Here is a 27,623-nt window from a genome sequence, read left to right on the forward strand (position 1 = left end):
TTCAAGAAGTTTAAAAAGGTAAAACTGTTGGTGCCATCATTACAATTTAGGCAAGGTATGCTAATTATATATTCTTTCTTTATATCTTTAAAATTAAATGTTATTTTATAGTATAGAATTCTCTGAAATAGGTATTTTTACCAAGAATGAAGGGGAAATTTTTGTGGCTAGTTTTCTTCACAAAATAAATAAACAGGTGTATATATACATTTTATTTAGTATTTATTTTTAAAATACAGATGCGTTAAACTATACACATAATAAAGTTTAGAAATTATAAAAAAAAAACAGTAATACAAAGTTACCATGGGTGCTTAAGTCATGTGAAAAAGTCACAAGGCCAGTATATGAACATTCCTTATATTTTAGAAAAATATCTGGTCTTAGTATAAAAATTCTATGAAGGAGGAATTGTGCAGAAGAGATAAAATGCACATTGTTAATCATATAAATGCAGCATTGCATGGAATACTTTTAAGTGCTGGTATATTCCATATCTTCCCTAAACTATAACTTGGACTTTTAGAGATGCTTGTCACTATTTGTGATGAATATTTAGATGATTTACAAAAATTAGTAAACATGGAATTAAAAACTTCACTTTTCCATAAACTTCTTGGACTTTTGTCAATTGCAAAAACCTCTCAAAGGTTTTCCATAAACTTCTTGGACTTTTGTCAATTGCAAAAACCTCTCAAAGTTCTGTGAGTAAAGAGAGGAAATCTTCATATTCTAAGATGGCAAAACCACTTTACTTAAATCCTGTTTGTCATAACTACAGTTTCTTAAGGCACTCAGTGCACCGTTCAATACTGAATACATGTAGAAACCTCACAAAATTTAAGCTAAATTAGGCATATAAATTTACATTATAGTTGATGAGGAAGGAATTAAATTTGATTGGAAGGACACTAGACTTTATACTCTCGAGATATCCTACTACTTATGGAATGATACTATTTTTAAAGTCTATTTAAAAAAATTTTTTAAATTATCTCCCTCCTCTTATATATACTAAATAGTATATATATAAAAAGCCAGTCATTAAATTCTCTGTGATCTACAAGATTATTCCAATATAAAAATCTTTACTCCAGGAATTCAAGCTGAGTCTCTATAAGCCAGTTACTGCACACACAATATTACACTCTAGATACAGACAAAATTTGCTTTAATTTTTCAGGAAAATAAGTCATTTTAGTATATACCAGAATAAGATGTTCTTGTTCAAAAATCTAGGGAATGTATTCTTAGTTAATTAAATACAGCTTATCTTACTTTAAAGAAATAATATTATGGTATGTAAATGTATGGCTTTCTCTACTTGCTTATATAATTTTTATAATTATTGCACCAAGTGTATTTCTATAAAATGATGTATTTCCTATATAACCTATGATCATCACAGTTTATAATCTGTTACTAATAAACAGTACTACCACATCCTTGTTAAGAGTCAGAATCACCTAACCTTTGAATATTAGAGGTCTTTCATTTGATCTCATTCATTATCATCATACAGGAGGAAACCAAGATTACACAGCTAATACATGGAGGGACTGGGATTCAAAAACAGGTCTTCTGACTTTAAGCCAGTGTTCTTTTAACGTTTTCTTTAAGTCACTAAATTATCTGATTAAATAATCTAATGGAAAGCACGATATACAAAACAGAAAAGTGATATTGACCAAATTTCTACTAAAATGGGATTTGAACTTACAATCCTAAAAGCTTGCTTTTTGGCCCAGCTATATATCTGTCTATTCATTCATTGAGCCAAAAGCTGCAGTGGGAATACCATGGTGTGCAAGACAAACAAAATCCTTGCCGTCACACAATTTAAATTCGATGGGAAAAACAAACGATACATAACAGAATAAAAGAAGTGATAAATATTATTAATATAAAGCTGGCCACTTTCATCACATGCTCAGTTAAAAAGCCTTGTAGCTCACTTAATGATACGGTAAAATCAAGGTCTAAGAGCTACTTGAGGATAAACTCTAATACCAAATATACCTCTATAAAATACCAAACTGAGTGAGTTATACATTACTAGATGTATGCATCCTACACATTTGTGAAGATTCTAAATATATATTTATACACATATATAATCTATACAAAGAGCCATGCTCAATAAAAGTTAAATTACTTCCTAAAGTTTTCTAAAGTCTTCTCTGAAATACTATAGAAAGTAAAATAATTGCTTCTCTTTTCAACTCTATTCAGCAGATGTTTTGACTATGATGGGATAAAATTTTCCATTACAGGTGCCAATTGCCAATGTACAACTGTCTGCATTATTGCTTTAATTTCTTGTAGGTACTGAGGTTATATTAACTGTTATAGTTGTTGAGATGAACTTGTGTCACACTGTCGTTTTATCCAGTTTAGTCCAAACTGGCCCTGAACTATAAGCAAATAATGATGAATATACATTTTTTTTTTGGTCTTTTGACACTAAAGGGGACTTGGAGTTGATGCCAAATTGATATTTATTCCACAGAAATCTGAGTTTCTCAAAACAAAAACATCTGCAGGCAGATTTTAAACATGTAAATAGATGTTTACTCCACTTTGTAAGCAATGGATTATTTCAATAACGAATCGTAATTTACCATGAATAATTTAGTGCCATTATTTAACAAAGCAGTTTAAAATATCTTTCCTTAAAAAAGACCAAGTTTACTTTAAAAAGCTTTAAATTCACAGAAATCATTTATCAATATATTTTAGAATAATAACATGAGGAAAATATAGGAATTAAGGGAAAGGGTTTGAGATTAGAGGTTTATAGTGAAGTGTTAGTTGCATACATCAAAGCTGAAAGAAAAAGGCTGCTCAGTCTAGTGAATGTAGGAATTTGCTGGACTTCTAGTTTCTGGATGAAATGAGGTATTCATGAAGTATAAAATATATAAAAATGGCTGCTACATTTTGCTATTGCTCTGATCCAGAAAGCCTCATGTCTTCTGTCAGAGTATGTATGTAAAACAAGAGCAGGATAATTTGCTAGCTTGCAAAAAGTCAACAACTCAGACCCTTCATACTTTCTGACTTAATGTACACACACACACTTCAAAAGAATCTCAAGAATTAATCATTATATGGGAGCTTCTTTTATACAAAGTTAACTAAAATTAGGTAAATTGCTGTAATATTTTGGGCAGTAAAAATAAAATCGCCTTTTTTTTCATGGTATAGGAAGATGCTATCAGTATGTAAACAAATCAGAAATTATCCATCCATAAAGACTCTTGGAATGGGTGTTTTCCTCAAGAATTCTCAGGAATGTGCGTAACCAGGAAAAATCAAAAGTCAACATTTATTAAGCATATACTATGTGCATATGTTACACTGGCAATGGGATGAAACTGGGAAATGTGAGAAAACTATTGCACTGAAAGGGCATGGGGGTTCACAATCTATTGGAAGACATAAATCCCTAAATAACTGATATGAGGTGACAAAAAGGTAAAAACATAATACAGGGATATGAGAGATCAATTATGAAAAATTAATTTTGAAAATGGGGAGATGAAATATTTGGGGGGAGAGGGAGAATCAATTGAAATGAGGCTGGGACTGCCAATGAATATCCAGACTATGGCAGGGCGGGGAGTAGAAAACCTGGGTCATCCCTGGCTCTTTGTAAGGCATCTTATTCAGCAGGATCAATTATTGGAACTTTGCCAGAAGATGAATTTTTTAAAAAAAATTCACATATGCTATCAGTCTTCTGGGATTCCAGAAGTTTTCATCGAGAATTAGTCATTCTAATCATTGTTTTCACATACTATGAAAACTGTCAAAATAAAAATGCTAAACAGATTTAAAATAAACATTTCCAAGTTTCATTAACTACTAATTAGCATTTTAAGGTAAGAAATAATAAATTTCATTATGAAGATTTTTATTAAATTATAGTATACTACAGTTTATGTCTTAATAATAAGATTTTAATCTTTAGGGTAATATGATATAAAAACCTACTTGGCCACATTACTTCTTGAGCTTCTTTTGGGCAGCCTTCTTCTTGACCATCTGTAATCGCTTCATGGCATTGAGTTGTGATTCTTGTGAAGTTGGACCTTTAAGGGATGCTGAGGGAGAGCTGCTTGATTCTGAAGTGGTTTTGTTAGTGGTACTTCCACTAGGCCCTGATGTCCCACTATTTCCATTCCCACTTAGTTGGCTGCTGCTTCCTGGAACCAAACTACTTGGACTGGGAAGACCTACTTTGCTAACATTGTCACAACTAACTGAGCGACTAAGGCCAGTTTTGCCCAAAGTTAGAGGTGGAGGTGGTTTCAGTGGTACAGTGGGTGAAGTGCTGTTACTGGAACCTATTTTGGAACCTATTCCACCTTTGGATGATGTTGCCAGACCAGTCAAACCCACGGGCTTCTGGCTAGCTGATGAGGTAGCAGGTTTCCCGCTATTGTTTTGGGTTGTTGAACTCAATTTTGCTGTGGATGGACCAGCAGAAGAAGTTTTGGCTGCAAAAGCTGCCCATCCAGTTAGGCCACTAGTTGCTGAAGAGGAAACACTGGTACTAGAAGAATTTCCTGAAACAACCGTGGATGCCTAAAAAACATAATATAAATATTAGAGCCAAGTGTAATTAACACCTAATATAATATTCTTAAATATATAACAAGTTTAATGGTTAAGACGTTTTATACAAAAATGATCTGGGAAATTTAAAGCATAGCACCAAAATTAAGTTCTGCTAAACTGATCTGAAAAAACACATACAAGAAAACCTATCCATAGCTAATGGGTGCTACCATTTATAAAGCAGAAATTATGGGATGTCATATTCTTCTTCTAATCACTGCGGAAAAAAATATATGGGAATTCCTTTTTGAGGACTGCTCCTAGATTTGGTTACAAGCCATATCAGAAAATCAGATTTAATGCTTTAACTTGTTTTTCACCCAGAAAGGTTACTATTTGGCTCAGTAAAACATCTAATTCTTTAGGCTTTGCTCCAAATGACTTGTGGATCATTTCAAAAACAGAATCCACTCTTAATGGACAAAAATGCTCACGCCCAGGATATATGTAGGAGATGTCTGAGATGAAGAGATTCACTCAATAAATACTGAGTGAATACATAAGATTTTGAACCTATTTTTAAAAATCCCCCGCAAATTTTGAGCAAATAGCTACTGCATTGCAAAATATATACAGATACACCATGTTAACTACTTGGAATTGTACAACTCTAAAGGTCGAAATATACTAAGAAGGTCTCATGACTTTATTTTCACAATTTGTCCATGTTTCCACTGAAACTATCACAAAGAGATCCCTGCTTCTGTATAACATTTTTAATCAACTGCCTCATAAGCTGCATAGTGACATTTTGGGTATGCCTGACTCACTCCCAGATGTATTTCTTAAAGGTATAACACTTCAATTTCTCTAATTAACGTCCTTGGCCAGTCAAAAGCTAACAGTGATACCAATGTCACTACATAAATATTGTTCTTATTCATATGAGAACAATTTTTTTCACCTTAACGTTTAGGGGGAAATGCACTTTGTTCAAATTAATTATGGACTGAATTTCTCACTGGCACTTTTTCTACCTTCATATTCTTGAGATTCACAAAAGTGTTAAATATGTAAAAGGTAAAGTCTTACAAATAGTATCTTACTTTAAAATATGGTAGTTATCATGCTTAAAATATACTCACTTATATTTTAGAACTGAACTCTGAATGAGTTGAGAAAAACGTTTTTAGTTCTTACAAAGTAGCCGTCAATATTGTCTGCATTAAACATTTTAAACCAATGTGAAAAATAATGTAAACAGAGTTCTCTGAGGTCTTTATCAGAGGAGGGTCCAGATTATTGTTCACATACTCCAAAAAACGATAGGATTTTTTTTTTTTTTTTTTTGCCATACTTGGGCCTCTCACTGTTGCAGCCTCTCCCGTTGCAGAGCACAGGCTCCCGATGCACAGGCTCAGCGGTCATGGCTCACGGGCCCAGCCGCTCCACGGCATGTGGGATCTTCCCAGACCGGGGTACGAACCCGTGACCCCTGCATTGGTAGGCGGACTCTCAACCACTGTGCCACCAGGAAAGCCCCGATAGGATTTTTTAGAGTAACATCATACAATGACTATCTCATAAGGTTATGCAAAGAAGATAAACTTTACATCAATTACAAGTTCCTAGAGATATGCATACAGGTAATGAAAAAAAGTTAGTCAAGGAAGCAAAAGGACACAGGTGTAGCAAACTTTTAATTTTCAGTGATGAAAGATCTGATTTTTTCCTTTTCTTTATATTAAACATAAAACTGCCTGCTATATGGCTAAATGATCTTTCAACAAACTTCACAAAAGAAAACCCATCTGAAGTAATCAAAAAGACCAACACTTATGAAGTACAAAGCAAGTTCTGTGTGTATGGCATTTTATTTTAATGGTTTGCTGTTAGTTACTGGTATTGCTTTTCAACTGAATGACAGATGGCTTATAATACTATCAGGATGCACAAAAGTAAAATAACACAGACAACGGAGACCAAGTAATTTCTTACTATTCCAGTGCAGAAAATAAATTTCACAATTGTTCTCAACTAAAATTATTTTCTTGCCTATTATCCTAGTTAGAAAGCTATTTTTAAATTGCTTTTTATATATAAATGGGAACAATTTTTTTCATAGTAAAAATTTATTGTATTTTATCATAAAAACGTCAAAACCTCTTCTTAATCAGAACAAACATGACAGCCAAGGCCTTAATTTATTTGCTGTAAAATAATTTCATATTGGTTTCCTAAAAATAAACTTTAGTAGTAACAGGTTAGTATAAAAAGCTACCTAAGTGATTTAAGTATAGAATATAGCAACTCTAATTACTTTCAATAAGTTATTCTTACTTCTGTTCTAGCTCACCAAGTTTCTATGTGACAAATCAATAATGGATATCCCTTGGATATCAGCTCTTCCCTGGTAAATTAAATTAAAAATGATCTGCAAATAAAATTATCAGTATCCTTCTCAGAGTACTTTATACTCATATTCTTTATCATCAAACCAATGTTCTTGATCTTTGCTACTTACAGCCACTTGGACAAGGTAACAGCTTTAGAATTTTCTGGGGTTAACCTTTGAGAATTTGGGGCTAACATTTTTTTCTTCCATCTTTAAAATTCCATCTTCTGCTTAAAATTGGAATGTGAAATTCAATAAAAGCATTCTTTTTGTTACAAAATTAGATTAGAAAAATATTTTATTCCATGATATCAAAATGCCAGAATATTAATAATAATGTAGCATGATATCAAGGATGAAAATCTAGGAATGAGAAAGGTGATACTCTCACTAGATAATCTGGCTCCTTAGTATACGAGAGGGCCAATTCATGGGGAAAATTCATGATAATAATAGAAAAAAATAAGACAAAGAAGAAAACTTCAATAGCCAATAAGCAGGAAAAAAAAGCTATGAGGCCAATCAGCACAAGTAATGTGAGGAGCAAAACTACTGCTACTGAGGACAAAGGTATTTAGGATTTAAACCAAATTCCCAATTGGAGAGAAGTGGCTGACTACATAGGAATGGTAAAGAATGTTATCTTGGAATGCTCACAAACAGTTCCTAATCACCATAAAAAGAGAAATAGCAGAGCTCAAGATTAAATAATTACATAAATGTTCTCTTTCTACTTAATGTTAATAGTAATGTAGTCTTAATGTAGTCTTAATTTCCAACATATGGCCATTTAGTATACAAAGCTTCACATTATTTTTTTTCCCAAGTAACTATTAAGTCAACTAAATTTAAATCCAATCTTAGATAAAAATGGAATATACTATACCTTGACTTCTGATCTCTTAAATGCTAGAAAAGTTGACTCTTGCTTGAGTTTAGTTTCTGGTTTCTTAACCAATGGATCTTTAACAGCAGGAGCTACAGAAACAACTGTGGGGGCTGGTTTCTGTGGTGGTTTCTGAGTTTTTTGAGCCTGCAAAAATCAGTGTTAAGATTAAATTAGCTACAAAATCTTAGTTAAACGCACAGAAAGACAATAAAATCTATCACAGGACTCCTCATTGAATTGAAATACAGATGAACATTAAAAAAATATTGTGATGACACTGAAAATATAGATTCTTCGACAAATTATTTGTATCATCATATTAATTAATGGTTTTATAGATTTTATTAGTTTCTAAACAGTAAAGATAATACGAAACTTTAAAAATTATCCAGATTAGTGTTATTTAAATGTCATTTTAACAAAACCAAATTGATAAAAAGAAAAAGAAAAAAAAATCACATAAGCATTTTCAGTTTTATTTTGACCAAAAACTGACTTTTCCTTTATTTTATATTAGGTACTTTACTAAACTCTCTTGTGAACTCTAATCATTTTTCAGTTTGTTCTTTACTGTTCTCCAGCTAGATAATATTAACTATATAAACAGTATAGTGCAGTGTTTGAGAGGACAGTCTTTGGAGTCAAACAGAACTAGAATCAAAACCCAGCTCAACTACTTCCCTAGCTATGTTACCTCAAGTAAAATATGTAAATCTCTAAAAGTTTCATTTTCATTTGCAAAATGGGGATAATATCTTGTTTCAAAGGTGGGTTATGAGAATGAATTGTGATTACGTAAGCCTTTACATAGTGTCTGGCACATATTAAGTGCAGACAATAATAGTTACTATTTATTCATTATCATTATTTACAAAAGGTAAGAAAACTGAATCTGAAAGAACCCATCTCTACGGGATGGGTAAAGATGATCCCTGCCATTCCATTGTCCTTGACAATCCTAATAAGGCCATGCAAGACAATACCAGAAAATTTATTAATAATGTGTTCTCATTTCTGGAAATTTGAATGCAGCTGTTTTATCTCTGTTTAGACTTTCTTGTGCTATGGTTTGCCATACAATATAATTTTCAGCCTTAAGTCTCAATTCATCCCATTTTTTATATTACATACTTTCCACATGAAAGTACACCTAATTTCAGACATCACTTATAAAGCAACACTCAGATCAAGAATATTATTAGGGATGCTGTTAGATATCTATGATAAAAATATCTCTTACGACCAAGAAAGAATATCTTACCCTCTACTGCAAACCACGTTATGAAAATGTAGGCTTCAGAGTAAATCAGAAACACATGGTTCCATACCCATGGCTTTCAATCTTATACTTCCCTCTATGCACATCAGTAGATGCGGTTAGACTCTGAAGACCCACCTAACTTGTATGCTTTAGCAGATGAAGATTCATTACAGTGAAGCCCAGAAAGAACCTCTGCCTAGGAGATCATGTTTGGATCTTTTTCTGCTTCCTCTATTTCACCTAGCCATCTTAGAAGCTGAGTAAGAAATACCCAAAACCCTTTGTCCTTCGCTGGTAATACTAGTTTAGGGAACTAGGATATTATCACTGACTCAGTGTTGCTCAACAAAGGCACTATAATTTTTCATTGGGTGACTGACTCACATAGTACAGAATATATGACATTCACCACTCAAGGCGATAGTTGCCAGTATGGCAGCAATCAAAATTACCATGTATTTCTATTACTGCTGAGTAGGAGTGTGTTACCACCTTAGATTGAGAACCACTGCAGTAAGTCATGAGTCTCTCACCTAGTGCTGGGGCAAAACCCATTACCTGGTAGACAGAAAATTACAAAACAAAAGAATAATCTTGGATCCTGCCACCCACCATTCTTAACTCTGTCTTCCGGTCTTCCTATAATAATGTGTACTGCAGAACCTGCCCTAGTTAAGAAATTAGTGCAAGGAGAAAGGGGATATAAGATGTTATTTATGGTATCCTTGAGATATCTTGGACCAATAACCAATGCACATATATATGAGAACGTCACTGAAAGCAATTATAGTAAGAATGACTGGTAGCATCCCCACCATTTCCAAATTTCTTTCTCTCACTAAACATTGTGTTTACCAGATCCTAATCTTCAGGCTCACTTCAGATCACATCTTTTGGTATTTCTCCAGGTCCACTCTTGGTGTATCTAATCATGTTCTGACATTAGTCATGGCCCCTTACTCAGCACTTGACTCTTGGACATACAGACTGAACTTACTGACTGCAGATTTCTGGTGCAAATCTATATTTCCTCCATTTATGTATCTTAAAATGAGAACAACAGAATGTGGGATGTGTCCAGTCCTGAGCTTTGCTCTGGTGCTTTGCCAGTGAATAAGACTAGGTCTTAATGACAAATTAATTAGACATTTAATTTGCAAAGCTGATAAAGAATAAAAGGTATCCCAGATGAGGAGAAGCTGAGAAGCAGGACATGGGAACACGAAAAGTTCACCACATACTCAAGGAATGAACCATTTGGTCTGGCATGGCCACAGTGTGTGGGTGTATATGATGAAGTGGTGGGAGAGAAGGATACAAAGGTAGAGTTGGGTCAAAGAGAAGGTCCATACATCCACCCTAACAAGGAAAACTTCATTATATAGGTAATTGAGAGCCACTGGGCACACTTAAACAGATAAAGTTAGATAATTACTTTAGAAGAATATTCTAACTGCAGTGTGTAAAGTGGACTGAAGGAGCTAAAGCAATAGACAAGAAATGAGGGGTTTGTGGGACAGGGTAACAAAAGTGAAATGAACAGATTTGTGAAATACATAAGAGGTAGAATTAACAAGTTTGGTAAACAAAGGGATGTGGAATTAAGAGAGGCATCAAGGATAATGTTTTCTAGTTCAGGCAACTGAGGAAAAATTGAGTGGAGAAGAAAACAATTTTAATTTTAAAAACACTGAACTTAAAGTAACTGTAGGATATCTGGTCAGCTGCCAAAATTCATTCCAGGAAGAGGGTTAGAACTATAAATATAGACCTGGTGTAAACTAAGTCACAAAATGTAAGGGAGTAAAATCTTAGGAGAGAACGGTACTTAACTTTATTAAGAGACTTACAATAAAATAATAATAAACTTTGAAGCTATACTAAAGAAAGATTACTGTCACAAATTATTTATTTTGACTACCAATTCTTAGTGACTACTTGTGTCAAGGCACTGGAATGCACTGTTGTGCTCACCCGTAATTACTTTGGTTGAGGTCCTGGGGGGCTAGTTTAAGTAATAAACTAAATAAAAATCAGACTGAGCAGAGAACAATTGTATCATGTCAAATAAATTTCCCATTACAAACAGAAAGTATAAATACTACTGAAATGTTACTACTTTTCCTAGGAATAAAACATAATCTATTTCTGATTTGAGTGATTAAAAAGTAAAGTAGGCATCTTGATTTTTTTTTCTTACTTTTAACTAAGTATTTCTAACTTTAAAAAGATATATTTGGTCAGAAAAATTTATGTAGAAGCTCACTTGGTTAACAATATGAGAACTCTTCTATCAAGAGTCCCTAATCTTCTGGAGAAAACTACAATTCAAAATGATACATGCACTCACTATGTTCACAGCAGCACTATTTACAATAGCCAAGACATGGAAGCAACCTAAATGTCCACTGACAGATGAATGGATAAAGAAGATGTGGTATATTTATACAATGGAATATTCCTCAGCCATAAAAAGAATGAAATAATGCCATCTGTGGCAACACGGATGGACCTAGAGATTATCATACTAAGTGAAAGAAAAAGACAAATACAATATGATATCATATGTGGAATCTAAAATGTGACACAATTGAACTTATTTATGAAACAGAAACAGACTCACAGAAAACAGACTTGTGGTTACCAAGGAGGTGGGAGAGGTGGGGGAGGGATGGATTGGAAGTTTGGAATTAGCATATGGAAACTATTATATACAGAATGAGTAAACAAGGTCCTACTGTATAGCACAGGGATACTCAATATCCTGAATCACTTTGTTGTATACCAGCAACTAACATAACATAAATCAACTATACTTCAATAAAAAATAAAATTAAAAAAAAAAACAAAAAGAGAGTCCCTAATCTAAGGCAGGGGAGGGCGAATGGAGGAAGCAAACAAGTCACTGAAGTAAATAACAACTTGATTTCTTTAAAAGGAAGATGATAACATTCATCCATCTACTATTTAAATAAGTTAGAAAACTATCCAATATAACAAATGAAAACATGTTTCAGTACGAAATTAAAGACAGTTATGTTTGTGAGCAGTAAACTGAGAAAGTACTGAGGAATATAGGATAAATGGTCACTTAAAGACAATGAGAAGGAAAGACTAAGGAACAGAGAGAGAAACACAGGAGGAAAGACAAAGATGCGAATACAAATACTGCCTCTGTACACAGTTTGTAAGTTTGGTGGTTTACACTCACTCAGGAATAGATATTTCTAATATTTCCTTACCAGACTCAGCAGAGTCTGGGGCTTTGTATCTCACCACTTCCCACAGTGCTTTGTAGTATTTCTAAATGTTTGTAAATACACTGACATACCAGTAAGGAATATTTATATTTTGTGGGTCTCCAATTCTGATTTTTGTAATAGAACAAGTTAAAAGCTGAGCAGAGAAAAATGCATATACATGGTCTGGTCCATTTAGGCATAGACACAAAAATCACACATATACACAAACATTTAAATCATCAGCTTATAAGATTTTTTTTCAATAACATAAATGTTCAAATTTTTATCTTAAAAAGCACATATCAACAAAGAAATTGACAGAGATTGTTTAAAATAGAGAAAAATGATTCCTACCATTCTTTTCATTTGTCTGGTACACCGGGCACAATACCACACAAGGCGAGGGTCATTCACTTCCTTGTCTGTCACCTGTGGCTTATGGCAATCTTGGTGGTAGAGATTATGGCATTCCTGACATTCTACTAATTGATTACCAGATGCCACTGTCATTTGCCTAAGAAAGTATACCATTAAATATTACATTTATTTGAATGCAACAATTTAAAGCCATTTTAGGGTTGTTCTGGTAAAGTTTGATAAATTAAAGAGGGTAAAAACCCCAGAAAAGCCAAAGAGCAAAGTAACGAATCCCAACATTGTAGCCTGCACAAACAATTCATTTCTTTTAAAGGTTACGCTCAGCCATTAAGAAATGTATAAGATGACTTAAAGACTAAATTTGGCTATATTCTCCTTGTCATTTCTCATTGCAATTTTTTTCTTTCTCCCAGAAGGTACACAGTAGACTTTGGCTAGTCCTCCAACAGTCTCATAACATCTTCTTTGTACCTCTATTAAATTCATTTATATTTGCTGCCTACATATTGTTCTATCTTCTTCATTAATATTTGAGTTGCCTAAAGTTAGAAACTGGACCTAATTAACTATAGGGCCTAGCATATTACTGCGCAGACACAGGGTGTTCAATAAATAAATGTCTTAATCAACTAAATAGAATGCAGTAATATGTGTATCAAAAAAGTATAAATTCCAACAGCAACAGCCTTAGACTATCATAACAAGTCTCCTTACGGAGGGTTACAATTACTAGTCCTTTCCCCCTTATTTTTACCATTTACTTCTTTATATAAAAATGATAACTCTTATAGTAGATAAAAGTTGAAATAAACAAATATATGTTAAAACAATGAAGCTCTAACGAAATGATCCTATTCAGAAGTACATTAACTGATTCTCTATAAGTTTCACAGAAGTTTATAGGTATGCACTCAGTCCCAATGCACCAGAATTTAACATTTTCATGAAGAAAACAGCAACAAAGGTGGTAATTTTTTCTGTTGTGCTAGGCAATGAAAGTCATTAACAATTAAAGACATAGCTCCTGGCATCAAGGAGTTTAAAATCTAATTATTCTGATTTTTAAGATGCATCTTCTACTAAGCAGAATTATCTATGTTTTTATAATTATGAATCCATGTTTCAAAACAACACTCAGAATAACCTACATGATCCATTAATTTCATTTCCATTATCCTTAGGAAAAGATTTAATGGTATTTGATATATAACCATTTACTTTATAAATACTATCAACACTTCAGGAAAAAAAAAGCAACATAGTCTTCTTAAACAGAAAGATGAGGGGCTTCCCTGGTGGCGCAGTGGTTGAGAGTCCGCCTGCCGATGCAGGGGACACGGGTTCGTGCCCCGGTCAGGGAAGATCCCACATGCTGCGGAGCAGCTGGGCCCGTGAGCCATGGCTGCTGAGCCTGCGCGTCTGGAGCCTGTGCTCCGCAATGGGAGAGGCCACACAGTGAGAGGCCCGCATACCGCAAAAAAAAAAAAAAAAAAGAAAAAAGAAAGGTGAAAATAATTAAGTCTGCTGAACAGACTCTTTCTCACTAAAAAATAAAGCAATAATTGCTTTCCCTCTAGAAGCCAAGAACGCAGAAAATATTACTACAACATAACTGATTAAAGATGCCTGTGAAGAATATAAAATTTTGACAATTTTTAAGACACTAAATTGCCATATGGGAGGTTTATCTACTTATCGATCTACTTATCTCCTACCCACCTCCAAATTATAAAAACAAAATAAAAAACACACCCAACAATTGGTCTTTTTTTTTTTTTTTAAGTTGTTTGCTCTTTACAAAGACACAAAAGAATCTGTGGCAAGGTACAACTAACCTACAAACAACACAGGCCAATCCCATCTCCATGGCAAAATCATCAGCACTGGTCTCCTCAAAGCTGGAAAGGTCAGTCATAGCTAAATCCTTGCTGGTTTGGACAGTAATGGGAGAGGACCGTGTCTCTGGTTTCTCCAATCTAGGTTTCTTTGGAATATCAACTCCTTCAGTGATGTCTGATTTCATCTATAAAAAGCACCCAATCAGAAAGTAACATGTTAGAATAAACTTTAAATCACTGAGAGATGTGATAGACATCTATCACATCTATCACAAGATAAGATAGACAGTGTGCAATGACCAAGTCCACTCAACAGATATTTTCACATAGCTAGGGAGAGATGTACACACTAAAGACCTGGAGAACATTTATAATAAATTCATAATCAGAATGTTAAAAGACTCCAACAAGGTAGAAATAAATAAATCAGAACAGCTTAGCATGCATCTGTATTTCTCTTTGTACTCTTTTATCCATTAAAGAATCCTGGAAGTTCAGTGGATTTACTTACAGTGCCCTCCCAACCCCCCATTGGATGCTTTGAATTGAGAAGCCATAGTACTACTAAGGCTATTTTTAAGGCTATTTTAAAATTTTAAATAATGAAGTAGCGATAGTTAATATATATTGAAAAGAAGTAAATAATGAACTTCTACCAGTCGTTCAGGCTTAACACATTGCCATACTTGCTTCAAACATCCACTATGTCTAATAATGTTGAAGATGTACCCATCCTATTACATCCACTTATAGGTATACATCCTATAGAAACTACCACCATGTGGGCAAAGACATACGTATAAAGCAGCTCACTGAAACCCCACTGTAATAGAGGAAAAGGAGAAATAAGCTAACTGCTCATCAGCGGGGGAATGGATTAACTGGTTTATTTATAGAATTAATATTCCACATATTAGCTGAAAGAAATGTTCAAATCTACGTGTATCAGCACAGGTAAATTTCAAAAGCACATTGCTGAGTGGAAAAAGTTGCTAAAAGATATATATGAGATATATATATGGAAAATAGAGATATATTTTCTAAATATTGGCTATTCATAAACTATATTATATTGTTTTCTGTGCTTTTAAATTTATATAAAAACAATGCAATATAGTTTATGAATAGCCAATATTTAGAAAAAAGTATGAAAACACCCCACCTTAAGGGCAGGGGTAGTAAAAGTTTTTTTAAATGTATTTTTTACTAAGTGCTAAAATCCTAATAATTATGTGCAGAAATCATTCAAAATAGACAATCCAAGAGTTATCTGTATCTGTTATCTGTAACCCTGTTAAGGTACACCATTCTGTAACAAATTTCATGTTTAGTCATTTACATCTTTATTCTTTCCTCGTCATCTTTTCTTTTCAACAACAGTTCCATCTAGAATACTTGAGTTATACATGAAATTAGTACATCTTTTGGCGCTCAAATATTTATTGACAACGACTTCAGTAAATGGTTTTAAAATGTTTCTTAATTTTAATTTCAAAAAACCAATATCCATAATTATCAAAATATATTTACTGAGTGGTTATTACGTACTTTTACCCACTATTATATACAAAAAGTAAGCACAAAACGTTTTCTGGCCTATAAACTGATTGATTCATTGACTGATTTACTAGAGTAAAATAAAATCTTACTTTATCAGCAGGTCTCTTTTCACCTTCCTTCTTTACCTTTTCAGTTGTTAGGACCTTGCCATTATTATTGCCAGAAGGAAGAGTGGATGATGTTTTGGGCTCTTGCTTAATGGAAACAGTTTTTGTGCTTGAAATTTTGGGTGGTTCCACATCCTATAGGTGAAATTAAAAAGATACCCATAATTAAATATTCAGACTATCTAATATACTATTAAAAAAAACAGATCTTAAATCTAAACAACTATCAGTTAAAAATTAAGACATCATGTAGTGACCAATGTGTTGCCTTCTTCTTTAAACAATTTTATTGAGGAATAACTGATATACAAACTGCACCTAGTTAAAGTATAAAACTGGATATGTTTCACTCTATGGTTTCACGACAATCAATATAAGGAACATATCCATCATCTCACAAAGTGTCCTGCTGGTTGCCCTTTGTAATAACTCTTAGAGGTAGACATCCTAGAAAAACTTCACTCTTAGAGGTAGACATCCCAGAAAAACTAAGCTACCCAGTCTCAGGCAACCACATATCTGCTTTCTGCAACTATAGATTAGTTTGCATTTCCTAGAAATTTTCATAAATGGAATCATGCAGTATATACTCTTTTTTTCCTGGCTTCTTTCACTCAGCAATATTTATTTTGAGATTCATCAATGTTGTTGAGTGTAGCAACACTGTTGCTGAATAGTACTCCATTGAACAAATACACCATGATTTGTTTATTCATTTACCTATTAATGGACATTTGGGTTGTTTCCAGTTTGGCCTATTACGAATACAGATATTATGAACATTCAGGTACAAATCTTTATATGGACATATACTTCCATTTCTCTAGAATAAACATGTAGGAGTGGAATGTCTGGATCACATGTTAGGTTTATGCTTAACTTTTTATGAAACTGCCAAACCATGTTCCAAAGTGGTATACCATTTTACATTTCCATCAGGAGTATATGAGAGTCCCAGTTTCTTCATATCCTCATGTCCTCACCAATGCTCGGTATGGCTAATCTTTTTAATTTTAGACATTTTAATAGGTATGTAGTGGCATATCACTGTAGATTTAATTTCCATTTCCCTAATGGCTAATGGTGTTAAACATTTTTTTCAAGTGCTTATTTGCCACACATTTATCTTCTTTGCTAAAGCATTTGTTAAATTATTGAGTATAAAGAGATCTTCATAGATTCTGGATACAAGTCCTTTATCAGATACATCATTTGCAAATCTTTTCTCTCAGTCTGTGGCTTATCTTTCCCTTATGTTTTAAACTTGCAATCCTTGTTATTTTTACTCTTTGATATGTATATATATTTGTTATCTGTTGCTGTTAAAAGAAAGCTTATGCATATAGTAGCTCCTTGGAATTATCCCCAGTTGATAATGTTTATAAGCACACCACTGCTTCTAGGTGATTCTCACACAATTCTAGAGATGGAAATGTCCAGTTAAAGACTAAAATTAAATGAATCTGTTTTAAAAACACCTAGCAGAGTATTTTCTCTAAACTGACCATGAGAAGTCATTTCCAGTTAGAAACCTAAGGGCAGGAGGCTTTTTAATTGTAACAAATTTCTTATGTACTTTAACAGATGAAATTCCTTCTGTTTTAGAATCTCAAAATACTGCTTCTTTAGTAATAATAGGAATTTCCTGTTTGGCCTATATCCATACTCAGAGCAGAATGAATTTGTTAGTATATTTTGTTGAGTTTTATTAATTTGGTTGGCTTGAGCTCTTTGAACCTACCAGAATGAGAATGGTGAAAGAAATGAAGTCACAATGGCTTTAGTACTCAAAAGACAATAAAAAAGTTTGAGAATACTAGAGGTAGCTTTCAAAGAAGGCTGGGAGCAAAATATCACTGATCACTTGGACACTGAGTCTGGGACTTGGCCCTGTCTTGAGTTTGAGATTCTGGATTAGACTGAGCTAGTCGTGTAGTTCTGTCCTCTCCTTCTCAGTTTGGTATCTAGGTGTTCATAGACCTGGGTGACACGAAGTTTCAAGGCTAGAGCTTTAGAATGGTTTGAAAGAATGTCTTAGGTATTAGAGAATCTAATAAGAGCTATCATTCACTAAAAGTCTATTATGTACCAGGTAGACACTGCACTAGGTGGCTGACATACTTTATCTCTTTTAATTTTCACAACTTTGTAAGATAGTTCTTATTATCCTCATTTTAATAATAAAGAAACAGAGGCTGGGTGAAATGAAGTTACTATGTACCTCAATTTCCTTACTGTAAAATAAAAATAAATAATACCTATCTCAAAGGATAATTACCACAACTAAAATTAATGATAAACATATACCACTAAGAAAAGTACCTAGGACACAGTAAATGTTCACCACACTAGTAAGAGGTAAGCTGGGATTTAAAACAGGTTTGTCTGGTTCCAAAATGTATATTCTTTTCACATAAAGCTGCTTGGTCACTTTGTTATTATTATGGGAGCTACACAGTTCTCACATTTCATCTATATCTCCTTTATTCCTTACATTATCCTATACATATTTAATTCACTTCATTGCAAAATCCCTGTCCTTTTATTTTTCGCCCCTAAAACATTAGAGAATAATTATAACACAGGTTACGGTTTCATTCAGCAGCTTAAAAAAATACTCTGATCATAAGGAATTAGAAACTGAAATATATCTTAAGTGGGTTTCTATAGGAATAAAGTAGTAGAACTGAATATCCCCCACTCCCAGCTAACTTCTCTATATAGTGTAACAGTTCTCTGAAAGCTTGAAGGAAGAACACTATAAATTTCTTCATTCCACAAGGAAAGATTATTTGGCAGAGAGATTGTTTCGAGACATTCTAAATGTTAACACTGTTCTACTACAGGCTTTACAAAACTTCCTCCAAGCTTTTTATCCAGGTAGGTACCTTTTGAGATGGACGGTAACTTGAATCAATGCCCCGAGCCAAAGATTCATCAAGTAGTGCTTTTAGCTTTTCAGCAGAATCCTTACTCTTTGAATGTAAGAAGCCTAGTGCTTTCAAAAAAATGGGATCAAGTTCCAAGTTCACAGTAGCAGCCATTGCAAACACCTGAAGTAAAAAAAGAGAGGAAAGTAATTTACAGACAACGGGTAATTATCTGTCAAAGTTTTTCTTGTTCTTTTGTTTATAATAGGTAATACTGTGCACCTGATACAAAATTCAAACTGTCCAAAAGGTTATTACGGATAAAAGTAAATTTTCTTCTTTTCTCTAACTGGCATTATCCAGTTCCTCATTAAAATGTCCATGATGAAAAGGAGTAAAGCTGCCACTCCTGAGTGCACTCCTGAGTGCACAAGGGAACACAGCCTAGTCTTTCTACTGACCTAACTTTTTTGGTTAGCTAGAGAGCTAACAATCTGTATTATGAGGTACTGAAAATATTGAAACTTAGAAGAATCCTTTTAATATACTAGAAAAACCGTTACTTGAAATTTCTATGCTGAAAATTAGAAGCCAAGTATTTATGGTTATGTATTTCCATAATCACAGATAAAAGGTTTACATTACAGATTAGGTGACAAGAGTCAGCACCTAGATTACGAGACCAGACCACAGATCACGTCATCAACACCAATTTGGAGTCAGTTCTTTTTATATGATCCTGCAATTATAAAACTGAACAGACTTTATACCCCTGCCCTAAATTACTAACATATTCCTCTAGCCAGTGGTCTCCACAGTGGAATACAGAGAAAAAAAATGTTAGAATTTCTTTTTTATTTTTAATCTTTTATTAAAAAAAGCTATTAATATACATAGTGATAGCAGTGTATGCATATAATTGGCAACTAAATACACATATAAGGAAGTGAGCTCAGTTTTTTTACTCATGGAATGAATGATGAGAATACTTTGGAGACAAATACTTTAGCCTTTCTAGCAACTTCCAGTTTCCCTTTCCCTATTATATATACATAGTGGCTGCTTTAAGGTACAAACTTACCTTCTCCTTGAAAATCCCTCCAGCACTCATTCAGCTCAGCCCTTCCCGCTCTCCACATTAACTTCATTGCTAGTTGCCTGTCGTCTTCTAGTCCCTACTTATTACCAACGTATTCCCCTATATTTTCCATTTTTTTCTCAAGCAGTCCTTTTATCGCTTTACCTTTACTATCCCCACTCATCCACACAGACATCCCCTGTTTTACAGCCTTCTCCCAAGTAATGAGTTGTTCCTACTCAAAGAGCTAAGAGCAATACTCCATATCGCTGCTTTTGGAAAAATATTCCATGATCACCATTTATCAACATCTTCTCTTGAAATCCACACCTGCATCTTCATTGCTGCTATGTACAGAACATTTGCACCAAGCTCATCTTTTCCTCTCCCCCTGCGATCATCTTTGGTAATTTTAGCATATATATTGATGTTCTTCTCCAACTTCCTGCACTAGTTTTATTTAGATCTTCAACCTCAAGGAGCTTCATCTTCAGCCACTGAAACCTGAAACTTGACACAAGTATTCTCCTGCTTGACTACAGTCAATTCTCCTTTTTAACTACAATCTTCCATCACTCTATCTCTTTTACTGCTTTGACCCGGGAGCCTCCTCAGGGTACCAAGTCAATCTTTCTTTCTTTTAAAAAATTTATTTACTCCCATTCGTCTATCCTTTGAATTTATAGAGACCTCCACTTTATTGGTCCCTCTGCTTTCTCCTTACTGGCACCTTCTTGACCGAACATCTTTTCCTTGTCCAACAGAAAAAACAGGAGTTGGGCCTAAAATAAAACACTCATGGTTATGTGTTTTATCCTTTATATTTTAGTTTTCTATCTTCCTTTCCCTCTCCCTTTTCTATTGCCTTCTCCAGTTTCTATTACTTCTCCTTTCTTACCAGCAAACGCACATACAGCAGTCCCCCATTACCTGTGGTTTCACTTTCTGATATTTTAGTTACCTGCAGTTGGAAAATACTGAATGGAAAATTCCAGAAATAAACAATTCATAAGTTTTAGATTGCACGCCATTTTGAGTACTATGATGAAATCTCATGCCAGCTCCTTAGCTCAGTCCATCCTGCTTGGGATGTGAATCATCCCTTTGTCCAGTGAATCCCGTCTGTTAGTCACTAGCCAGCTCAGTTATCAGATTGACTGTCATGGTATTGCAGTGCTTGTGTTCAGGTCACCTTATTATTATTTATTTAATGCTCCCAAAGAGCCAGAGTAGTGATGCGTGCTATTCAGATATGCCAAAGAAGTTGCAAAGTGCTTCCTCTAAGTGAAAAAGTGAAAGTTTTAAACTTAATAAGAAAAAAACTGTATGCTTATATGCTGAGGTTGCTAAAATCTATGGTAAGAACGAGTCTTCTATCTGTGAAATTGTGAAGAAGGAAAATTTGTGCTAGTTTTGCTGTCGTACCTCAGAGTGCAAAAGTTATAGCCACAGTGCATAAGTGCTTAGTTAGAATGGAAAAGGCATTAAATTTGTGGATGGAGGACATGAACAGTATATGTTCCAACTGACAGCAATATGTTGGGCCAGAAAACATTGAACATCTACAAAAACTTCAGCAAGAAATCCCCTGAAATGAGTGACACCAAGCCATTTACTGCAAGTAAAGGATGGTTACACAGATTCAGGAATAGGTTTAGACTGAAAAATATAAAAATTACTGGAGAGGCTGTGTCTGCCAATGAAGAAGCCACTGCCACATTTCTGGCAGAGTTGAAGAACCTGAGGAGAGAGACCATGTTCACATAACTTTTATTATAATATGTTGTTATAATCATTCTACTTTATTATTAGTTATTGTTGTTAATCTCTTACTGTGCCTAATTTATTCATAAAACTTTATCACAGGTATGTATGTATAGGAAAAAACCCAGTATATATAGGGTTTGGTACTATCCATGGTTTCAGGCATCCACTGGGAGTCTTGGAACATATCCCACATGGATAAGGGGGGACTACTGAATAGTGAAAGAAATTTATTTCCTGCTACTGAAGTCCTAAAGAGGTCAGCAACTGTGTAAATTTGTGTAAATTTGTCACTTTATCTCCTTTATTATTTCCAAGAATATTTTCCAAGAGTTACACCAAATCATGTTACTTCTATATAGTTCTTTCCTGTATATTCTAAAACTCATGATCAAAATAGATTGTAAAAGAGCTTTCTTATTGTGGATTAGAATTCTAGAAAACAAAGTCCTAGGTGTGTGTAGATATAGATACAAATATATACAGAAATTTAATGCTTTAAATGTAGATTTAATTTCAAATCTAGATGTTGCTTTAAAAAAAGAAGAACGCAGAAAACTAATAATAATCACCACTTTTAAAAATGTCAATGGCCTAGGAAGGTGGCAATAGTGGTGTTGGTGGGAACAAAGTCGTAGCTCACGTTAGGAGCTAAGACTTATATAACTTAGTTATATACAGTAAATGTATATAAGTAACACAGAAATTCCTACTTCTAAATAATCATCTTTTTTCTCCATCCTTTTTATCCTTTATGGTCCAGCCTTTCAAAGACTCTCTTTTAGCACTCTAAGCATCCTTGTCCCATAGTTAGTTCTACAGTTTCTTCTACTTTACAGTCATCCATCCTATTTACCTTCTCCCTGCCTGCACCCAAAATCTAAGTGCAGCTGAGAGGAATACATACACTCTGTATCTTCAGTCACTAATCCCACCTAGGCACTCAACACAACTTAGCAATCCTATCATGTTTCTCTGGTCAACTCACTTCCCCACTTTCTGCAAAGACCAGTCACATTTTCTCCATTTTCCTTGAAACTGCTTCTCTATCTTAGTAGATGTCCTCATCTACTTCACAGAGAAAACAGAAACTGTCAGAGAGGAACTAAATCAACTTTCTGACACATCTACAAATATACCTGCTCCAATCCTTTCCTCTTTCCCACCTTTTAAATAAGAGGGTGGCTCTCCATGTAACGCCACCTATGCCTGGAACCTATCTTTTTCCTCCCCCCTGAAACCTTGAGCTATGAACTATTCCTATGTCTTCTCCGCCACTCACAAACCTCCCTCCCCCGGCCTCTTTCTTTCTACTGGCATCTTTTCATTGACCTTTAAATATCTTCTATCCTATCTTCTTCATTTTATAGCAAAACTTCTCCTACATTTTATACTTTTTCTTCACTCCTTCTGCTTATATAGCATTTCCTGCAATTTGGCCTTTGTGCCACCATACCATGGAAATATTTCCACCAAAGTATTCACAGCCTTAGTCAGGTAAGTATAATAAATACTATTTTTTCCTCCTACTTCTTTCTTGGTCTTCTTTGTAGATTCCTCAAAAATCTTGAGGAATCAAAAATGAGTTGCTCAAGATTAGGTTCTGGGTCTCTTCTTTCACTCTACACCTTCTTCTCAAAATGTCCCCTTTGGATCAGCAGCAACAGGCATCACCTGGGAACCTGTTAGGAATTCAAACTCTCGGTCTCCACAACCATAGCTACTAATGAAAACACTCTGGGAGTGAGGCCCAGAAATTTGCATTAAATCTTCCAGATGGTTCTGATCTACTCTAAACGTTTCAGAATTACTGCCCTAGACAATTTGACCTATACCCTTTTGCCAGTAATTATATATTTATCTCTCCAGCCCATGCATCTCTTCCAAGATTCAACTGCCAGCTTGACTTGGATATCTCACTGGTGCCGCCTATTCAACATGCCCCTAACAGAGCCACTCATAAACTCTTCTCTCAACCAGTTCTTCCCCTAATCTTCCCTTTCTCAAATGATACTTATCCCATTGCTCCAGTCAGAAACCTGAGAATCAGCTTTAACTCCTTCCACTTCAACTCCTGCCTCCCATTTAATCACCAAACCTCTTATATATATTTCAAATTCATCTAACTTTTTCAATCCTTATTACCACACCCTAGACCAAGCTACCATCATGCAGCTATTATCTGGCCCACTGTAAGAGCTTAATCAGAACCCCACAATTGGGACTTCCCTGGAGGCGTAGTGGTTAAGAATCCACCTGCCAATGCAGGGACATGAGTTCGAGCCCTGGTCCAGGAAGATCCCACATGCCATGGAGCAACTAAGCCCCTGCACCACAGCTCACGAGCCTGCACTCTAGAGCCCGTGAGCCACAACTACTGAGCCCACGTGTCACAACTACTGAAGCCCGCGTGCCTATAGCCCGTGCTCCGCAACAAGAGAAGCCACTGCAATGCGAAGCCCGTGCACTGCAAAGAGTAGCCCCTGCTCGCTGCAACTAGAGAAAGCCCGCGCCAACAACAAAGACCCAATGCAGCCAAAGAAAAAAAAAAGAAAAAATTCAAAATCACTCTTGCGCCTTTCCAAATATTTTTATATCACCCACTTGCTTAAAATACTCCTTTTCACTTCTTACTGTCCAAAGGTTAAAGAACAAGATTCTTAAAAAGGTCTCTAATGCCCTACATGATCTGGTAATACATGTAAAGCAGTTACAACAGTACCTAGCACAGAGTACAATTGCTCATTAAATGTTACTTAGTATCTCAAGCTATTCCCACTTTCTGTTGTAACCACATGACTTATTTCAAATCTTTCAACATATACTCTTTCTTATCCCAGCTCTTTAGTAGAAAGCGTCCCTTGCCTCATCTTATTCACCCTTCTCGTCTCAATTTTTTTCTGTACATTCCCCTAACAAAATAAGGAGTCTTACTGTTATATGGTCCTAAAACATCCTGTATTTACAAGTCATAGCTATTACACTGTTAATTGTGTAAACAGGGTTTGTCTTTCTCACTAGAACGTAGGTTCCATGAGGGCCAGCACTGACCTTACCTACTGCTGTAATCCCTGTTTGTAGCAGAGTGCCTGGCAGATAGCAGGCACTCAGTAAATGCTGGCCAAGTGAATACATGTTATTCACTTTCTCTTTCAAAAATCTTCCTCCTCCACGAGTAATACTCAGCTTTCCTGGTTTTCTTTTTCTATCTCTGGCTACTCTTTCTCTGGGTCATCTTTTCATCCCCATTGCTCTTGGTATTGCCCAAGTATCTATTCTTGTCTATTTTCTTTAGTTCTGCTACCAATTTCTTCCATGGTAATCTTATATATATCATGTTTTCAACTTGATTTCACATGTTTATCCCCATTCCAATCTCTATTAAGCTCAAACCCCACAATTCCAACTGCTTAGTAAACATGTGTACCTGGTTGCCTTAATGGTATCTCAAATTCAGTTATGATTGAAATTGAGATTATGAATATCTTCCCCCAAAAGTTCCCTGTCCTGCACTTTCTTTCAATAAATGACATACTCTCCATTAATCGGGTCTGAGGCCTAAATCTCTGCCTCACTGAGTCCTCCCCAATTCCTTATATCTAAACAATCTGCAGGCCTTTCCTGTGAATTCTGACTCTGAAACGTTTCTCACATCTATTCCTGTTTTTCATTTCCACAGTTACTATTCAGATTCAGGTCGTTATTTGCCTTTTGTACTATAGCAACAATCTAGTTATTCTTGACTTCAACACTGTTGCCATATTAATGTTGCTGCAACACATTTTTTTCTTCCTTCTTTCCTTTCTTTCTTTTTTCATTTTTTTTCCTCAAAAATTAAGGCTTCCCACTGCCTTTAAAATAAAGCCAAATTTCTTGGCCTACCATTTAAAAAGATGCAGTAACTGGCACAAAAACTTTAATTCTTTATCCCCAGACCTTCTGTAGTACAGAGCCATTAGCTGGGCTTGCTAATTCTACTCATTTTTTCTGACAAGCTTATAACCCATTTTTATATTTCCAAATGCTATCAAGTCCCAGTTCAAATACTCCTTCTCATGAGAACTTTACTCACAGCTACTGTGTTCCTCTCTACCCCCTATACAACTAATCTTGTCCTCCTAGGATATCTCAAAATGCATTTTCATGGTACTGGAACTTTCTACCTTGAACCACACTCTTTTTTTGTACATTTGTATATTCTCTATAACACTGAGTACTTTAAGGGGAGAGGCTCTCTTTTTTGCCTACCACTTCGCTATTTTGCAAAGTACCACAAAATAATGGCTTTGGAATTAATATAGATCAAAGTATAAAGGTCTTTCCTCTTCTACACAATTCTAATCATGTCCAAAATCTCTTCACAAAAAGCAATAAAAAAGAAATTCTAAGCCATCCCCACCTAACTGCCCCGCCCCACAAACCCTCAAACATCAAAAAAAGAAAAGCAATACAAAACAAAAACACCTCTTTCATGACTGGGGACTTGTACAATGTCCCTATCTGCAATACTCTCTTCCCAATCCTTCATCCGATTTAGATTCATTAATCCCACTAGACTGTAAACTCCATGCAAGCAGGGACTTGTTTTATTCAGTTATATACCTAGTGCTTGGAACTTCACAGATTCTCAAAAGTATTTGTAGAGTGAATGAACTAGGTTTCGTTTAAATGTCATTTTCTAGGGCTTCTGTGATTTCTCCAACCCAAATTGGGTACTCATATATAAATATATTCTTTCCTCTAGATCTCATTTCCCAACCTATATGCGAAACTTAAAAGAAGTCTAAAGTTGATCATCTGCATGTGAACGAGATGAAGGAAATCGACCCTGTTCACGCAGAGTACAATATTAGGGTTGCCATCACATAACGGCTCTAGAAAGCTTTTCTCTTTACGTCTTTGCAAGCTCTTGCAACCCATTCTAATAAACAACCTTTTAAAGATGCTGCCCTTTTCATTCCCTCACTGAGTTCTTGGCCCTGGATTACACTGAAACCTTAGGCATACGTCCGGAAACATAAGGGAAGCGGAAAGACCCTGATTCCAAACCAACCAAGTGATAGTGAATCTGAAGAGCGACCAGAGACACTCAGACAAGGACTGCCAATCTTTTTTGATCAAAGTCATAACACACCCAAGGCCTAGCACAGGGGAAGGTCCTTGACAAGTGAGCTCGAGAAGGTGAGAGGCCGACAGAGGGAGCTGTCGAGAGAAGTCGCCAAAACCTTCCGAGGAAGGTCGGAGACAGGGTTCCAAGGACCTAGTCCCTGGGGCTGTGCCCTCGGTCCGCGTGCCCCCGGTCCGCGTGCCCCAGCCCGCCACAACCTCCGAGGAAGCACTACCCTCACTTAAGGGGTGAGCAGTCATCCTGGGCACTCGACCGCCTGCAAATTACGAGGTGTCCCCACAGGGAGCGAGGAAACTAGGACCGCACGGAACTACTCTCCCACCTCGCCCCTCGCAAAAGTCTTGAGCCTCCCAGAGTCGACTGGGAGCCGGTGAGCTGGTAACAACTCACCGCTCCGCCCCGCTGCCCCGTCAGTTCCCGGTGGCCTCACGAACCGCTCCCGGCAGCAGCCGGCTCCGAGAGCGGAAAAACAAAGGTTCCCGCAGCAGGGTCGACCGGGGAACGTATTGGCTGTGCGACGGTAGGAAGTGACGTAACCCACTCCTTCCGG

General features: G+C 35.5%; 1 protein-coding gene across 2 annotated transcripts; it reads right to left on the reverse strand.

The window, feature by feature from the left end:
* Nucleotides 1-260: 260 nt before the first annotated feature.
* Nucleotides 261-27,588, reverse strand: INTS12 (integrator complex subunit 12). 2 transcript variants are annotated; one of them, XM_060147372.1, is made up of 8 exons: nucleotides 27,464-27,588; nucleotides 19,122-19,286; nucleotides 16,216-16,368; nucleotides 14,564-14,751; nucleotides 12,705-12,864; nucleotides 7,845-7,991; nucleotides 692-4,590; nucleotides 261-641 (listed from the first exon to the last, which is right to left on the reverse strand). In XM_060147372.1, the coding sequence occupies exons 2-7, from the start codon at nucleotides 19,275-19,277 to the stop codon at nucleotides 4,006-4,008; spliced, it is 1,389 nt and encodes a 462-aa protein (XP_060003355.1). In that variant the 5' UTR covers nucleotides 19,278-19,286; nucleotides 27,464-27,588; the 3' UTR covers nucleotides 261-641; nucleotides 692-4,005. The 2 variants fall into 2 exon arrangements, with proteins under 2 accessions (XP_060003355.1, XP_060003356.1); XM_060147373.1 differs by having other exon boundaries at nucleotides 261-615; nucleotides 664-4,590.
* Nucleotides 27,589-27,623: the final 35 nt, after the last annotated feature.

Source organism: Lagenorhynchus albirostris, chromosome 4 (genome assembly GCF_949774975.1).
Source record: "Lagenorhynchus albirostris chromosome 4, mLagAlb1.1, whole genome shotgun sequence".
Lineage (NCBI taxonomy): Eukaryota > Metazoa > Chordata > Mammalia > Artiodactyla > Delphinidae > Lagenorhynchus > Lagenorhynchus albirostris.

Excerpts from the sequence above, each read along its gene's own strand:
- INTS12 (XM_060147372.1), bottom strand. The coding sequence starts at position 19,277 with ATGGCTGCTACTGTGAACTTGGAACTTGATCCCATTTTTTTGAAAGCA. Across the intron at positions 16,369-19,121 it reads GTTACCGTCCATCTCAAAAG|GATGTGGAACCACCCAAAAT; the intron begins GTACCTACCTGG and ends TTTCACCTATAG. Across the intron at positions 7,992-12,704 it reads CCAGACAAATGAAAAGAATG|GCTCAAAAAACTCAGAAACC; the intron begins GTAGGAATCATT and ends TGATTTTTGCAG.